General features: G+C 46.2%; 1 protein-coding gene across 2 annotated transcripts in view; it reads right to left on the minus strand.

Annotated features, from left to right (window-relative positions):
* The window catches only part of LOC149348732 (sorting nexin-8-like), a 26,369-nt gene continuing 8,302 nt past the window's right edge, over positions 1-18,067 (minus strand). The window contains exons 6-13 of one of the 2 annotated variants that reach the window (XM_089588283.1): positions 17,697-17,818; positions 14,634-14,714; positions 12,841-13,001; positions 11,558-11,690; positions 8,998-9,066; positions 7,006-7,098; positions 3,897-4,052; positions 1-2,804 (exon numbers count right to left, since the gene is read on the minus strand). In XM_089588283.1, coding sequence (XP_089444409.1) covers positions 2,727-2,804; positions 3,897-4,052; positions 7,006-7,098; positions 8,998-9,066; positions 11,558-11,690; positions 12,841-13,001; positions 14,634-14,714; positions 17,697-17,818 — 893 coding nt within the window. In that variant the 3' untranslated portion in view covers positions 1-2,726. Of the gene's footprint in view, positions 2,805-3,896; positions 4,053-7,005; positions 7,144-8,997; positions 9,067-11,557; positions 11,691-12,840; positions 13,002-14,633; positions 14,715-17,696; positions 17,819-18,067 lie in introns of both variants that reach the window. The other variant, XM_089588282.1, reaches the window with a different exon arrangement.

The raw sequence follows: 18,067 nt of genomic DNA on the forward strand, positions 1-18,067 counted from the left end.
TTTGGCAACTTGAAAATATGTAGACTCTTTATTGCAACATTGTCATATAATACTAAGCTATATCTCGCACACCGGTACAAAACAAAACTGTGTTTTCAAATGGAATGTTCACACTAGATGGGCAGACCATGCCCCTCTAGTGAATATTCTATTGCTGCACCTGGAAGTTTGCACTCTTCGTATCAGGAGACTCATAATGTGACCACGTTTTCACATTCCTGCAGCTGCTGCAAGAAGTAGCGGGACTGGCATGTAAACGAGAAGTCAAAAAATTGTCACCGGGTTTCAAGGAGTCCAAACGGAGACTGGTTACGTGCATAGTGTGGATCTTTGCCAAGGGTCCACCACAAACTGGCTGGAGCACTGCTGGGTGAGGGGACACATCCCTTATTGCTGATCGCTAGATTTTTGCCTCCTCGCCCAGCAAAGCGCCTCGACACTAGCAAGCCCCACTGTTTGGCAATGCTACCGCTCCAGCCATGTTTTACGGTAGACTCCAAACTTTTGACAAAGACAGTACCTGCTGCTATCTCACCATTACTGCACACACAATTCACTCGGTATGCACATTGCATCTTCCCCATAAAAATCTCCACACATAAGTAACACCAACAGCATCACCATCATCTGCAACTCAATACAGACTATACCATTAAAGGGGCTCCTAATACACGTGCTGTATTCCTGGGACGTTAAAAGATGCCGCTTCAGGAATTAAGAATCTAATTAATAGCAATCTCTGAACAGAATTACGCAGGAGCGTGCGACGGAGGAGGGAGTGAGCATGAAAAAGCCGCAGGGAAGGGCTTGCCAACTTTTGCGCGCAAATGTGCGTTCTCTGCTGTGCGTAGAGGTGTATTATTTGGCTCTGGCGTTCATGACAAGATAATGTAGGGATTGGGAGAGTTTATGTACTCTTCTCAGCAGGTGTTTCAGAGCCCCCTTAACACAAGACATGTTCTCTGTACACCCTTTAACTCTCTACGCATCCATTATCACTGCATACAGACACTGCAACAAGCATTCCCACAGACACATTGCATCCTGTCTTGGCAAACTCCACAAGTCTACTCGTTAAAGCACGGTTCATGTTCCTGCATTCCCTGGCTGATAAGACATCGCTTCCAAAGTGGTGCGTGTCAAACCACATTGCAAAAAAAAAAAAAGGTAAATGAGGTACAAATGGGCCTTTGGCAAGGATGGATACAGAATGATAACGAGCATGCTTCCAGTTCAATCCGATTGCCTGAATGCTCACTGAGGCACTTTCAGCTCGTTAAACATTTAAAAAAAGAGCAACAAGACTAATAGCGGAAGAATAAACCTCCTATGTTTCTTTCTGCTTCAAACAGGCAATTAAATTTTCCCTAAACTTCGTTGTATCTTGTGATGACCAGGTCAATTGATGCAAAACACATACATCATTCGTCCACCTTGTTAGCAAAAATATTGCAATACGCACATAAAATGGCAGGCGTTAAAGATGTCATCCAAAGCTGATTCTTTGTGTCCTTTACAATCGCTGCACGGTTTGAAAGTCCATTACCACAACTATGCATTCAAGATCCACCTTATAAAGCAGCTCTCCCCTCGCAGTCTAATCTTTCCATGCGCTCTTTACCATTTCTCTTGCGTGCAGTCAACAGTAATTCCCCAAATACGAGCAAGAAGCATACTTTGCTTTGTTTTGAGTAATCCTCTAGATGCAATGTCCCTTTAATGCTTTTCTAAGTTGAACGCAGAAGTAAACACACTTTCAAACAAATCTATTTCGTTCACGAGCGCAAACTAATGTGTTCCCTTCTATACTCATAACTGTAAAAATGAGTATGGTGTATTACCGTGCAGTATTTTACTTAACGGCAGACTTCGAGCACTTGGTAGCACTTTAACACCTGTCTGTGTGCAGCCTCTGTCCTTCTGCAGTAGACTCCTTAAGTGCACCGTCAACTTGTCCCATGCTTTTGTGTTTTCACTGCAATGTACTGCTTCAATCAAGCCTCTAAATGCAGACAAACATACTGCTAACGACTGCTTGAAATCAGGCAGCAAGTGCATTACATCTGCATGCACTACACTTGAGCATGTAAAACCGGTAAACAACAAAAAAAGTGTCATCCTGCTTAGTAATGAGCTATATTTCGATGGAAAAGCATTGCGTACGCCTAAGGGACAGTGCTCGGTAAGTATACTCTACACGAGAAAAGCTTGCCAGAATTGCCCACTGCACCTGAATTTGGGCACAGTCGACTTCAATCCATAGTGTTCACCTTTAGTGTAAAAAAAAAAAAAGGAGCATTTCACATCACACACCACTGTCATCGTAATGCAGTAACGAACCCTACATCATGAAGCTGCTGACTGGATAGCAAAGCACGAGTCAACTGTTTAAACTTAACAAGGCTACAACAGAAACAAAATAAGAACACTAAGTTCTCGAATGATCTTTGGGGCTCTGAGTACTGCAACTTTGTTAGGGCGAGTCTTTTTTTCTTGTTATGCCACTCCAACTTCAAGCATAAAATCCACTCAGTCTTTTGCTGACCAAAAACAACACTACGCTGAAGGCACTGTAGTTACACCAGCCATGGCAATGTGAGCTCCAAACAGAAGTCCAGGGTATCGCCCTTGCTCCTCGCATGGCCTATCAGTGGCTTGTGCACTTTTTGGCAATGCACGCGAAACTGGTGGTGACGTAGCAATTGGCCGTGCCGGTTTTGTTTTTTTCATCGCGGCACGGGTGTGCCTGCATTGGGGACCATGGCTGCCACGGCAGGTGCCATTCCACTCCACAGTGCTGCCAGCTGCAGGAGAAGAAAGGAAGGCTTTTAACAGCGACGCTGTTAAGCACCGTTTCTGGGTTTCGTGTCAGTGTAGCAGCAGTCACGCAACTGGTCAGTGTGTTGCCATGGGAACCATTCCTCGGGTGGTTACCGTGACAGGCAAAAGGCATGACAAGGGCGAAGGAATGCGTAACTGGTGGGTGGTTACCATGACAGAGAAAGGCATCACAAGAGTGGAGGAATCTCCAACCAGAGAATGGTTACTGGTGGAAGGAGACTGGTTACCATGATGGGAGGAGGGTATGGAGAGAGCGGAGGAATAGTTACCGTGAAAGAAGGAGGGGCATGGTGAAAGCATAGGAATGCACAACCAGAGAGGGACTGCCATGGTAAGAGTGGTTCCCGTGAAAGGAGTGCACACTCTGCACTACCTGTGGGGCTCAACTTCTGAGAAGTTTTTCTCTTTCAAGAAAAAAAAAAGTTGGCAGTGGCTTAGCTCTGCTATGCCAGGATATACGCAGCGTGAGCAGTGACGTCACGTGGCTCTGTGCCGGCGGCAAGCGCAGCGACGGCGAACGCGCGCGGCAAGGCGCACCAGCTGTGCGCAGTGACATCACTCACTCCTTGCGCATGCACAGCATGGTCAACGGAGGGAGCACGTAAAATGACGAGGCTGTGGCCAATGTAGCTCACGCTACAAAAAAATCGCCTGATCCTCGTCGGAATGGGAACTTCGGCGATAGCTGGGGCGGTGCAAATTGCTAATACCAGTCAGAATGTTCAGTAACTCTGGGAGTGGGATATCTGCTGCATTTATGCCGCTACACCCACCATTAGCACCATGGACAAGTTCTAACTAATGCCTTTTATTAAGTGTTTGAGCAGCTGGGTGTGCTGTGACCAGCTGCAGGGCGAACGTGCTTCATGCGTACAAAGGTGTGTTCCACGGTCACTCATTCATCCGTAAACAGCAGGTGTTCAGCATGACAGGGCATGGAGAAGGGAGTGGGGAAAATGCTCACCAACATGACCAAACATGCCACATACGCTGTCACAGCATTTGCCAAGCAAGTTGGCTCCAACTCTCCGAATGAGCGATGATGCAACCCTCACCTTGGCATGGCCATTGGCCTGGATGCGAACCAGGGCGCGGGTGATGCCACCCAGGGCCTCCATGTGGGCATACACCATCTGGCTCTCCAGGTGGACACAGTGCAGCGAAAACTGCGTCCGGTGCTCCAACTCCTGCGCCTGCTTCATCGGGTCCACCTGCACAGCGGTCACAGCAGCATTGCAGGGCACGAGCAGCAACAACCAGCTTCACCAAAGCTACAAGGCGCCACCTCATGGTTAAAACTCACGGCTTTACCTACAGAAATCACCATTGTGATTTTTAAAATTTTTGCATTTTACCTCAGCGGCAGCCCAGTGGTCTCAGCAGCCGCCTCGTTTTCGGAAAGTTAGCATTTAATCCCCACTGCCGCTGGGTGCCCACCAGTTCTCCAATCAGTGCAACCTTACCCTAGTGCTCTGCTCCGCTCGCCAGGGGTGAAATGCTTGGGGAAAATGGGTCTCCAACCCAACCTCGTGCAGACCAAAAATAACCTAGGCGTGACGTTCCCTAGCCAAGCTGGACTGCAATTACTACACTAATTGTTCAGGGCTATACAAGAAATGGACAAGATTTCATCGTTTTAAATGCAAACACAGCCTATTCCACGACAAGCGTACACCGTTTATACTCGTGTAAGGACCGCTTTTTCCCCATGGTCTTGACTGGGTGCAGCCCTTAAATGGGACCTGCAATTTTCAATCAAATTTTTCTGACTACAGCAAATCCCCGATTACACGTCCCTCTTACACGCTGTGGCACACATTTTTATAACAAATTAGCACAGCCCCAGCGAAACCTTCAAATACATAATGCATTGGAAGTATGGATGAAAGGTTGCTAGATCAGTTTACTGGCAAACATCACGTGAATCTAAGTAAAGGTCAAGGTCCTACGAAGATCTGGGGCTCGACTGACACTAATGAGGTAATGATGCCTCGGTCTACAGTTCAAAGCGGCGCACAACGTGTGCGATCCGCGGCCATCAGTGTAAGGTGGCATTCGCCTGGCCTGCTTTTCCAGGCTCCACTATCGAAGGCCTCGCAAAAATCAGTATGTTCATAACAATATGAGGTTATACTACTGTGTAATGGTAAACTGGTAACAAGGCTAGACTTTTTACAGTAAACCGTGACCAGATTCAAAGCACTTTCACTGTGGCTTCAATGCCAAGCAAGCTAGGCCTAGCGACACAGGGCGAATCGATGCGCTACTACAGCGCATATCACCTCAAGAAAACGCGCCGCTAGCGTTGGTACTCCCCATTCTAGTTCTTTGCACAGCACAACATTCTGTGCCTTTCCCGTGCGGACGTTGAGCACACAAGACAAGTTAGCAGCAAACAGGCACCGCATGTTGGCATTATGCACACATGAAGTAATTTTTTTTTCGGCTGACTTTTTTTTTTCGAATTACTGGCTGCCAAGTAGGAGGAGCAGCCCCTGCATAGCGGCAGCCCTTACACAAGTACATATGGTAGTTTTCTGTGTACATATCAAGAGTTGGAATCGCGTAGCGGGAAAATTTTAAGGCGGAAGCCTTTAATGCCTCATCGTTGTGAGCAGGAGTTGTCGACAGAAATGTCACGCTTTTCAATTGGTCGAAATGGTAGGTGATGTCACAGTGCGCGAATTCCAAATGGGGCCAATTGTACTTTGGCTAGTAACTATGCAACCAATTAAAGGGATCGTATAGTGATGCTCCAAGTAAGTGGGAATGAGTTTAGTTAACTGCTTAATTACCAAATTAGCCTAATTAACCTTTCTAGTCAAGCCAGATAAATAAATAAAAATAAAACCGAGTAGGAAATTGGTCAAGTTCGAGACGAACCCCTGTCTCCAGAGTGGAGACGAGCACCCTAACCACTCTGCCATGCTAGCTCAATGGTTTGGAATGAACAAAGGCATGTCTAGTGAATACCCTGTCTTCCTTCACTCCTATCTTCCTCCCTTTCTGTTACAGTGAGGTTCAGGTGTCCACCGAGATATGGGAAGCAGATACATTTTGTTTCCTCAAAAACCACTTTACCATTTGCTTAGAACCGAACCAGCGATTTCTATGGACTCCCTGGCAGCGTTGCAAGACGCTGTCACATTTCACTCTTATAGGCGAAGCTTAACATTTTAACCACACATCAGTGACACAAGCAGCAACACTGCGCTTAAGGCTTTCACCTCACCGCACTTTAGGTCAACAAAGTGCCCCCCTGAACTTTGTTTAATGAAGATTTTCTCTGCAATAAACGAGTCTTGCTCAACATACCCAGACAGAACTGCAGAATCGATTTTAACTAAGAACAAAAATTGGATGGAGTTAGTTTTCCTAAAACTAGAAGATGCAATATCTTCTAGCAACAGTTTCCTGCAAGTGTTTTAAAATGTTTTTGTTATCCCATCGAAATGTACCCATCCTGATTCTCTGGCCTGGTTCTATTTTTGTATATTCGCTTTCTTAATATTCTGTACCCTTCTGTTACCACCAGGCCTTCTCTTCTTAAGCACCTCCCGAATACAGAGTAGCATGTCGGCCATTATTATACGTCAGCTAATATAAGTTTTTTTAAGGCCTTGACTCATGAGTGGCGTGGATGGAAGTTGCAGACAGAGGCTGTCTGCAAAAGTGTCCACTCCGAATGACAATCATAAGAAAAGAAAATTGGAGTCTAGGTGGGAATCGAACCTGGGCCACCAGCCTGCGAGACGGGGGCGCTGTCACTGCCACGATACTTCGACGTTTGAAGCTAAATAAAGGTGCGTCTAGTGAACGCACAGCTCTTAAAAATGCATCTTCGAGGTATTTACCAAGGCCTACATGAGTAATTATGAGCACATTAACTACAGATGTCGCAATCAAGTGAGCACCAAACTGCCTCTGTGCTTGGCGTATAGTTGTAGCACCATCATGCGGCACCCACTGAAAACTCCCCTCTCACTGTTTGGCGCTGGTCCAGCAGATGGCGCAGGTGGCGGACCACGCACAGCTTTTGCATTTCCACACATAAAAAGACATAAGTGCACCTCATATTTTTTTTTGTTTTACTGAAGGGCCTTCACTCTTCCACATTCCACAAAACAAAGTTGGCATAGACTAGCCAAAGCACAATCCACTCACCGCTCCGAAGGAGTTGGAGGATTTCTTCACCATCCTGTTGATTGCCTTGTGGTGACCGAGCACAACGCCGCTCTCGTGGCGATCGCTTAGTGCCTGTAAACAAAAAGTGCCAGCAACGCACGTTTTCGACAGCATTGTCTGGCAACAAACCATGGCTTTCAGGAGCATATACCACAGTGTATGTTGGTGCACAACTGCAGCAATGAAACACCCACACATGGCCACATGTGCTGCTTAAAAGAGCAGGGATATGACGTTTTCAGGTTGTGCTTTATACCCGTGCCACACGCGCACAAGAAATGGCACTAAATGCTTAAGGCCTCAAGTTTGTTAATGCCATTATTTCCGGAGTTGGTGCTACACGTTCACATTTAATGCCATTATCGGAAGTGACGATGGCGATAACGCTTGCAAAGTAGTTAAAAGTTTCATCTGAATATAAACATTCTTAATGAGCACAATATATCGGGAATGTTGTTCAAATGTAATGTAAAAACGATTTTCCAGAAAATATAGCTGTTCCTGCTTTACAAGTCGAAAAAGTAGGCATAAACTCGCATGTCAGCACATAAGTCGAAAGTACCTGTCAATAAGGGTGTTTAAAATGGCACTCTTCGCATCGAAAATGCGGTATAGATGCGTCATCTGACTGAAAGTTAAGAATTAACCATTTCCTACTGGTTAGGTAGTCGTTACTAACAAAGCTGCATGCTTTTCTGTGTGTGGAATGGGAATGAGAGTACACGTTGCACGGGCGAATGAGTTGTGGCGAACTCAGTAGGTCGCGAATGGCAGTAAAGCTAATGCCATTAAATTTATGCGTGTGGCACCGCACGAATGCCATTAAAACTTAAGGCAGTAAGCACTTAATGGCATTAAGTCTGTCCGTGTGGCACGGGTATTACTTTTACTTTTTTAGTCCCTTAATAACGGTGGACAGGGGCCTAGGGATATCAGTACTGAAGAAGATAGAACGCCCTGGTGTACTATATAGGTAACTACAGCACTGCTCTTTGCCAGAAGTTCCAGTTTCAGTAAGGCGTGATGTTGGAAGATATATGAAAACAACAAGCGGTCTCGTGCACTCACAGAACTAGGATGCATTTTCTGCTGCTTCGTTTGCAGGCGCACTCGCAGGGTATGATGGAGGAGCGAATGAGTCACTGTTCTCGGAGTGGTTATCATTTGTGATGCTTTCGTGTACCCTCTCCCGACATCACAGCCCAATGAAAGTGAAACTAGAACTCTTAGTAAACAGCATAGTAACAAACAAATCATATCAAGCACACTGGTGCATATCTTTTTATGGCCCTGCAGACTGTAAACACACAAAAGGAACCTGATTTGGTTTATGGGGTTTAACGTCCCAAAGCGACTAAGGCTATGAGAGACGCCGTAGTGGAGGGCTCCGGAAATTTCGACCACCTGGGGTTCTTTAACGTGCACTGCCATCGCACAGTACACGGGCCTCTAGAATTTCTCCTCCAAAGAAATTCTAGCCGCCGCGGCCGGGATCGAACCCGCGTCTTTCGGGCCAGCAGCCGAGCACCATGACCGCTGAGCCACCGCGGCGGCAAAAGGAACCTGAGAACTTACTGCCCCTACTTCAAATTCAACAGGGCTGCAGAGCTCAAAATCCTCATCTGTGAACCAGGTTACACTTCCTTCTGGCACCACTAGTACAAGCGCCGGCCTTGCATCAAGCAAAATTCAAAAAATCACGCCAACCACTTCTCAAATCAATACGAACAGGACAAGAGCTCCCAAGAGTGTCATAATACAAAACAGCATTTTCGCTAAATAGTGCAACAAATGCAATGACCATCAGCATGCAAGAAAAGTTTAAATTAAGAGATACATATAACACAGACCTGTAATCAGCAACATAAAAAAGCAGCAGAAGGGTCCACAGCTGAGGTAGCAATTAGCATGCAACAGACATTTCACTAGATCTGACATCTAATAGAGACCTCTGAATAAAATGTGGCCCACCTTGAAAGCCACTAGAAGGTCCAGGAATAAGTTCAGCTCCTCTAGAACTTCCTCCTCTTCATGAAGAGACTGCAACAGAAGGACATTCAGAATGAACACGAGAACACTGATGCAAAAAGGGGCTAACTGACAAGAAATGAGCGCACAAAGCGGTTCTCTACTGGAGGCCCTTGAGGAAAATCCCAATGTTTCCACAGCTAGTACTTCTCAGTGTTTCCCTTTGCATTCCAGAGCTGGATGACAATCCCAGATGGAACCATGTGTTACTGTGAAGGGAATAATTCCTCGTTACGTAATTGAAATTTTAAAACCAACTGTGTAGAAGTCTAGTGCTGCAGTCAGCTCGTAGAACACATGGATCAATAAGTGGAATAAACTGGTATGCGACCTTGCATGCACATGGCCCGTAAAATAGGTTTGGTTTAGTTTGGTTTATGGGGTTTAACGTCCCAAAGCGACTGAGGCTATGAGAAACGCCGTAGTGGAGGGCTCCGGAAATTTCGACCACCTGGGGTTCCTTAACGTGCACTGACATCGCACAGTACACGGGCCTCTGGAATTTCTCCTCCAAAGAAATTCTAGCCGTCGCGGCCGGATCGAACCCGCGTGTTTCAGGCGTAAAATAGGCCCAATTAAGGGTGACAAACAGTTGCACTACCTCCCTTTGCCATTCACACCCTGTGTATCTTGGGCTGGCCAAATATATTCACTAGTGGGCAAATGACACTGCCGGCGCATTTACAGCCAACAATCGCAGTGCTAAACTGGACAGTTCAACAACAGCCCACAGCCCTTAACCAAATAAAAAGCAAAAGTGAACTGTAGTTGGTTATTATAGTAGAGGGTGAGCGAATATTTGGCTTCGAATAGCTCAAAATCTGTTATTAGATTCGTGCCGCACTGGTCACTATTCAAACCTCTTAAACATTCAGAAATTTCCTGTCCATCCCTGTTCATCTCAACTCTCAGTGAAACAGCGCAGTATTTCGAAATGGCAGCATCTTGTACTTGTAACAAGATTTAACTTGCCCTTCCTTTATATAATTTGCCGCCGCGGTGGCTCAGTGGCTATGGTGCTCGGCTGCTGACCCAAAAGACGCGGGTTCGATCCCGGCCGCGGCGGCTGGAATTTCTTTGGAGGAGAAATTCTAGAGGCCCGTGTACTGTGCGATGTCAGTGCACGTTAAAGAACCCCAGGTGGTCGAAATTTCCGGAGCCCTCCACTACGGCGTCTCTCATAGCCTCAGTCGCTTTGGGACATTAAACCCCATAAACCAAACCAAACCCTTTATATAATTTACAACCAGCATGCGGCACAAGCCCGTGAATAAAATCAAGGTCCTAAAAGTAAATAGTACATTATGCTGATTATGGACGCGACCACCGTGAATAAAATCAAGGCCCTAAATGTATATATAGTACATTATACTGATTATGGACGCGACCAAAATTTGTTTGCAATACCCGTTCCTTTTCATAGCTGTGATCTGTGGAAAAGCAATTGTCTTTAGTATCCACTAGCTGTAATATTCAGCAGTAATCAAAAACATTCAAAACTGTTCGAAAATACTCAATTCGCAACCAATTTTTATTATTCGCATCCGCTTTGCAACCAAAAATGTGATATTCACTCACATCAGATATATGAAAAGAAACAGTAAGCTACTTGTTGCACATCAAGGTCAATCGACTTGATTCCAAGGAAGCCACTAAAAGGAAATCATTAAACCTTGGCAAGTAAAACACAAATGACAAGTGGCAAGCACAGGTCGCCTCACTGTAAATGCAGCACTAATCTTTCACAGTTCATTTATTAAGTAAAACCTCGTTACAAGAGACACTCAAGGGACCCGAGAAAGACTTCTCTTATAACCAAGGTCTCTTGTAACCAAAAATTCTAAAAACACTGAAGAGTTGGACTAGATAAGTTTATTGCACATCAGCATATGAGTGTGCACATTTATGCACATTAACAGGAGATTGTTCAGGATGGCTTAAAGAAGTCCTTCATAGTGGTTTGTCTTTTTGTGAGTGCAGACTGTATTAGCTTCCTTCCCAACTTCTAGAGGTAAAGCACTTCACTTTGAAGTGAAGTGCTCCATCAAGTAACTGAGGAGGTTCACGATCGCTCCAAGAGGACATGCAGTCTGTGATATGGCAATTTCGGTGCAGCGAGACCGTAATCACAACTATGCGATGTGTGACATTCAGCTGCAGAATGGAACAGAATCGAGGCAAGGGAATAAAAAGTGCAGCATCACGTGAGCATATCTGGGTTTTGTCTCTTCTAAATAAGTGGAGAATTCACTCTAGGGACCCAAAAAAAGTTGTCCTTAGTAACCGAGTGTCTCTTGTAACCATGTCTCTTGTATGCAATGTTGTTAACATGGCAAACTTAGAAAAACCAGCCAAACCACTTTCAAGTGTCTCTTATAACCAAGTGTCGCTTGTAACCATGTCTCTTGTAACGAGACTGTACTGGAACACTGCCAGCATACCAATTGGAACGTATCACAGAACTGCCATCCAGCCTTGTTCCTTCCGCTACCACCGCACTCACCTGTTCTGAGTGAGCCTCGTGGATGGGCACAAGGAAGCTCTGCAAAGATCGCAGCGCCCTCTGCACAACGTTCCATGCATCGTTGCCTCCAGTTGCCCAGTCAGATTCTAGCTTGGATATGTTGCTCAGCGTTCTGGAAATAAACACAGACATCAATGTTGCCAGAGCCACCAAAGCCTGCAAGGGGAGGACGACAAAGACTCCCCAACGGTATTTCCAAGGCACAGAGGGCTCAGTGGATGCAGTGCAGGCCGCACTGACCAAAACAACAAAAACAAAACGTTTATGAGTAGTGCTCATCCAAAATCAGTGTGCCCCCATGTCTGCAAAGCGTGCAACTATACGTCAGTATTTGTCGCTCGTCTGAACTGCCAATGGCTAGCATAAACTGCCAGCATGCATTACTGCCACTAACCCATCTCATCTGAAGACTCGCCAAGGCAAACCATTCAAGTCATCCCACCGAGCAACTTTTCAAGTAGCCATGTTTAGGCCTGCCCTTCATGTAATGTACTGGTTCAGGGTCCATGAGGCACACCAATTAAAAATTCCACACATACAATGTTAATGCTGAAGCTGCTCCACCTGCTGTGTAGATATGAGAAGAGCTCAGTCAACGTTACACATCACAGCTTCTTCTATAACATGCCATTCTTTCACACACATGAAAAGGCTTCCCGAGAAACTAATTACACAGAGCAAAACAGAACTGCACGAAGACGACAGGACAAAAGAAGGCACCAATACACACACACAAAGCGCAGTATTCGTGCATTCTTTTGTCCAGTCGTCTTCGCGCAGTTATGTTTTGCTCTAACCATGAACCGACTAGCCCAACATCATGTCTTACTTTAATTACACAGTGTCCTATACCACCTAGCAACGCAGTGCAATCTCTGATGACATGACCGAACGCTTACACAAGTTTCTCAGTGCAAGTTAAGAGCCCGAGTGTAGCTGTCAAAGGTGTGTTTGGTTCTCGGGTGTAAATGGTGCTCCCTGGCTACATAGCGTTCAGTTAGACTGTTAGCAGATAAACATATGCATTGCACTTCTTAAATTCCCAAAAAGAAACCTTCAATGACTACGGAGAAGATTACCCACATGGCAATCTTCCTTCAGGTAAAATGATCGCTCTGTCAAGAGCCCCTTGAAAGGAACACCGCATCTTGCTGAGACAAAATAATGCACGGGAGTGATCACTATGATTACAGCCACTGGCTAAAAGCTTGCTCTAAGCTCAGCTGCGAGCTCATTTTTAATTTCTCCCTGTCGATACTCACGCAAACTCCCGGCCAACCACGAGAATGTCCACGGCGGCCATCTTGGACCGGTCAACCATGCGCTGCGAAGCCTCGCGCAGCTGGCTGAGGCAGATGTACACCTGGCGCAGCTGCTCACGCACCACGGCAAACTGCACCGTGGTGTCGGTCGACACCAGCTCCTATGCTTTCGGAGGAGAGAGCACACAATCAGACCATGAGCTCAGTGCAACACCCTCTCTCTCCTATGCTACACACTGCGAGAGATGAATTGCAAGTGAATCACCATCTGCGCACGTGTTTCATTACGCATCCGTCGTCTCCGTCCACCTCCGCTTGCTCTTCTCCCGCTGTCATTACTAAACCCAGACACTGCCTCTTCAATACGAAGATGCAAGCAAGTCTCTGCAGCCTTTCAATACGAAGTAGCTACAGCAAACTGAACCACCTTTTCCGTAAAAGGACCGACCACTGGCCAAACCATGTCATGAGATTATGGCGGAAATGAAAAGGTCACACCTCATATTGTAAGAACCGAACACTGCAATATGAAATGAATGAGGATTTATAATTTTAAATTGGTGTTGGAAATCACTTAAGAAGCCATCTTGCAGTGAAACCCACCGTTATCAGTGTAGCCCACCACATGACCACACCTCGATAAAATATTACTGATTTGTTTCAAGTGCCAAAATTTTTTTTCTTTGAGGAGTGTTTGCGATATTTCATATAGTTTACACCCTCCAGTGAGCCCCTCAAAAAAATAATACTCCCTAGCCATCGTCGACTATGTGCTTCTAGCTTTTAATCTAGATGACGCCACAGTGTTTTGATTTTCTAGAGTGGAGAGGCAACTACGGTCTACTAAAGCTTTTGTTGACAAGGCACACATCACTGCGCCAAAACAACTTTGGGTTCAGAAACTTAAATGGGCGCCACTCTGTGCTAAAAGTATCGTATTACTGTCTGGTGGGTGAAATTTATATTAGTTTATGGTACGGCACTTTTTCCAACATGCAATCACTATCGCACTCAATGACCACATGGTTTCCAGCATTGAGATACATACAAACGGGCAACTGCACAGATTTAAAAATTCTTGGTAAAAATTTTCTTCACCATTTCCAACAAAACCGCTGCGGAATCCGGCACCTTAGACAGCAAGCTTTTCATTGCGGCGAAAAAAAATAGGGTCCTTAAAATTCACTGTTCAGTCCCTTCAACAGCCACTCAACTACAAACAGTCAGCGTCGAAACGCCACCTGTGGCTATATTATGCTTACCAATCAGTGCAAACCGCTAATACTAATCACTAATAACTAGAGGCTGTCCCAACTGGCAACTATTCACTGCGTGGGAAGAAAAGGAGTGTTTCATCATCATCATCATTTATTTGACCCTTAAAGGCCCCTGGGGGGGGGGGTATTACATAAGGGGGGGGGGGGGGGGGTAGTACATTCAACATGACTCACATTGGTGGGAAAAAAAAGAATTTAAAAAAAAAGAACAAACAAGAAAACACACACACAACAAAAGCATAAAGAGAAATAAAGTCACGAAAGGGAAATGAAACAATTTATACAGCAAGATAACACATCAGACATTGTTTAAACCTTACTGGATCGCTTTCAATGACAATCGATTCTGGAAGCCGATTCCAGTCTTGAATAGATCAGTAGCCTTGGCTCCACTGACAGGAAAAGTTGTCACAGAGTATTGTACAGCTGGCCCTCCAATTGACTTTGCTGTCAGGCAGCTACTACAAAGCCTCATTCCACAAACAGAATGAAAACGTGCTACAGGACAACACTCACATCCGGCCTGCGTGCAACATCGCTGGTCAGGAACTCGTCTGGCACGTTCTTGCAGTACTCCTTGAGCCGTGCTTGAACATCCTGCACGGTGAAGGGGAACACTGAGAGTTGCAGTAGCTACAGATAAGGAAGAAAAAGAACAGCCAACACAAGCCGTATCCGAGACCAGACAAAGCGTCAGGCTCTGGACGCAGCCACGAAATTCCTTGCTTCAGCTGAAGCAAGAAAAACAGTGGCAAGGAAGAAGGGCTGTGAACTACCACAACAATCACATACTGAACACACTTCTTTACCACGAAATAGGTTTGTTTGTGGTTTATCGGGGTTTAACGTCCCAAAGCGACTCAGGCTATGAGCCGCCGTAGTGAAGGGCTCCGGAAATTTCGACCTCCTGGGGTTCTTTAACGTGCACTGACATCGCACAGCACACGGGCTTCTAGAATTTCGAAATTCGGCCCCCGCAGCCGGGATCGAACCCGCGTCTTTCGGGTCAGCAGCAGAGCGTTGTAACCACCGAGCTGACGCAGCGGATATTTACCACGAAATAAAGACTGGAAGTGCGTTAAATACACGGAGTAATACGCTGGGTAAGGCTTAGATTTGACAACCAAAACAACTCATTTCCTCTGCCAGTGCATCCACTATGCAAGTAAATACGGCAGTTTACGCAGGCTGTGTAACTAGCCCTGTCCAGGCATGCCAACAATGCTTCCCCGCCGCGGTGGCTCAGTGGTTACGGCGCTCGGCTGCTGACCCGAAAGACGCGGGTTCGATCCCGGCCGCGGTGGCTGAATTTCTTGAAGGCGAAATTCTAGAGGCCCGTGTGCTGTGCGATGTCAGGGCACGTTAAAGAACCCCAGGTGGTCGAAATTTCTGGAGCCCTTCACTACGGCGTCCCTCATAGCCTCAGTCGCTTTGGGACGTTAAACCCCAATAAACCAATCAAACCACACAACAATTTTTATTCGACGTGAGGAGTCGGGCTAGCTGGTAAGTGTTCGCGGTTAACGAGAGCAAAAACCGAAACGAAGAAGATGACAACAACACGAGCGGTCTCTCTGCGAAGCCGCCATGGTGGCTCAGCGGCTACGGCGCTTGGCTTCTGACTCGAAAGACGTGGGTTCGATCCCAGCCGCGGTTGTCCCATTTTGATGGAGGCGAAATGCTAGAGGCTCATGTGCTGTGCGATGTCAGTGCACATTAAGGTACCCCGATGGTCGAAATTATCCAGAGCCCTTCACTACGGCATCCCCCATAGCCTGAGTCGCTTTGGGACGTTAAACCCCATAAATCAAACCAAATTCTCTTCCCGCTCACCTTTTCGCCTTTCTAACCATGAACTTTCATTCAATACTGTGTGTAAGGATGCACATCTTTCTCCTAAACCTAGCACTTATAGCTCACCAGTGATTTAAATATCAGATTAACACTGCACTTTTCAGACTGTATTTCTAAGGACAGACTTGCTTAATACATTCAGTAAAAAATGGGAAGGAAGGACTGCCAACAGTGAAACTGGGTAGGGGAACCGTAGAGTTCCATGCAGTTAGCAAGAGCAATAATTGGCATGGCGATGTTTCATCTGCTACGGCAATGTTAGGAAATGCAAGATCTGCGTTGCTTGGCCAGTGCTTAGTCAAAAACTAGATCAGCTCCAGAACAATGACTTTTTCTCGAGGCACACCTTCAAAGAGTGTTATATTGTTGTTGATAATCTTGAATTTTAATAACGCAAGAGCAGTTGAGGTGACTGCCTTGGCACAGCATAGTTTTTCATTCCACTAAGTTGGGTCGAAGGCCTACTTTGCAAGCGTTTCACCCCACAGAAGCACAGCACTTGGCCAGAGGAAAGCTTGTACCCATTGTATCACCGGTGGGTACCCGGCGGCACCGGGGATTGAAACCCGCACCTCCCACAAGCAAGGCGAATGCTCAAACCACTATTCCCTCCGCTGCGGTGAGTGCGCCATTGATTTCAAAACACGCCCGAAACCAAATTCGTGTTGAGTGAAAGAACAGCTTCTCTTCCCCCGTCACCACCAATATGGTTTAGGATATATAATAACTGCAACTGTGGAGCACCCGCAATTCTAGAGTCGAATCAAGCTGTTCAGCCAAACACAAATTTCATATTTGCCATGCTCCGTGGTGGGTTAATTTCTCTTCAAGAAACTCGCAAAGGGAGGGAGTGGTCTCTCTCTTCACTACAGGTAACTCTGGAAACTATAATTAGGGCCAAAGAAAGCAAACTAGCTAAGTTCATAGTAAACAGCGAACTATGAACTTTGAAGTATGAAACTATGAACTTAATTAGAGAACACCAATTAGCCCAGCAACTAACTCTACTGAAGTACATTTCTTATACATCAGCCTCGCATTCCCTCAATGTTTCCGTTCTTCGGGGTGTGAATGTGCTCCAGACCAACATTGCAAGAGCGACGTACCGTGTGAGGTTCTTGGGTTTCTGCATTAAGAAGAGTGTGACCCCAGCTGAAGACAGCGCTGTGTTCATCTTCCTTCCCGTCCTTCTCCCTTCCTTTCTTTCGCCTTGTGCCTTTGCGCTGTTTACTATGAACTTAAAGAATACCAACTAGCCCAGCAACTACCTCTACTGAAGCAAACTAGAACAGTGCTTCTGATGGTCTGCTGGCTTTCCCCTTGCATCTTTGAATTCGCTGTCACTTTCTCATTCGGCTACTGCGTGGGCTCCTAGTGGGTGAGGCCCTGTGGAAGGGGTAGGTAGGTGGGTTGCTGATGGGTAGTGCTTCTGGAGGGTAGCGTTGGGTGGGCGGGTGAATCAAGGGTGTTGGCCGGTGGGTGGGCATCCCCCTATGTACTAAGTAAGAAGGTGCAGTGGGAAGGCGCTGCCTCTGCAAGGTGTAGGCTTCATGCTCTGGCCACCAACACACACTGGCATTTTTGGGAAGTGACCCTGCTCTCGCAGTAAAAATATGGCCGATTCCTCGTTAATGAAATATGCTGAGCCGAGGTCACCGTCAGTGCCTCCGACCGGGCGGTCTTTCGACCGGCAAAATACAGTCTCAAAATACGGCCCAAACTCACCGTGCCGCTAAAAGTGAGGAATATGCTGACCGCCTTGTCGAAGCCCAAGACAGGGTGCCTTGCCACAAGCGTAAGGAAACGCCGCAAGGCCCTCCGCCGCTCCTCAATGAAGTGAGAATCGGCTGTGCACGGCAGCAACAAAAAAGAAAGAAAACAAGCCTGTAATAAAAAATATGCACGTAGGTGGTACCAAAAGCATGCTAAACAGCACCCAAGAATAAGGCAAGCCACTAATCTTGACTGAAAGTAAGCGAGATAGGCAAGACAGGGTATCCTTCAGTGTATATCATAAATGTGCCATTTCCTTGTGAAAGCTGGTTTTATGCAAAAAGCTTTTTTTTTTAATTCACGGATTTTTTGGACTCTTCGAT

Source organism: Amblyomma mixtum, chromosome 4 (genome assembly GCF_055824585.1).
Source record: "Amblyomma mixtum isolate Tamu chromosome 4, ASM5582458v1, whole genome shotgun sequence".
Lineage (NCBI taxonomy): Eukaryota > Metazoa > Arthropoda > Arachnida > Ixodida > Ixodidae > Amblyomma > Amblyomma mixtum.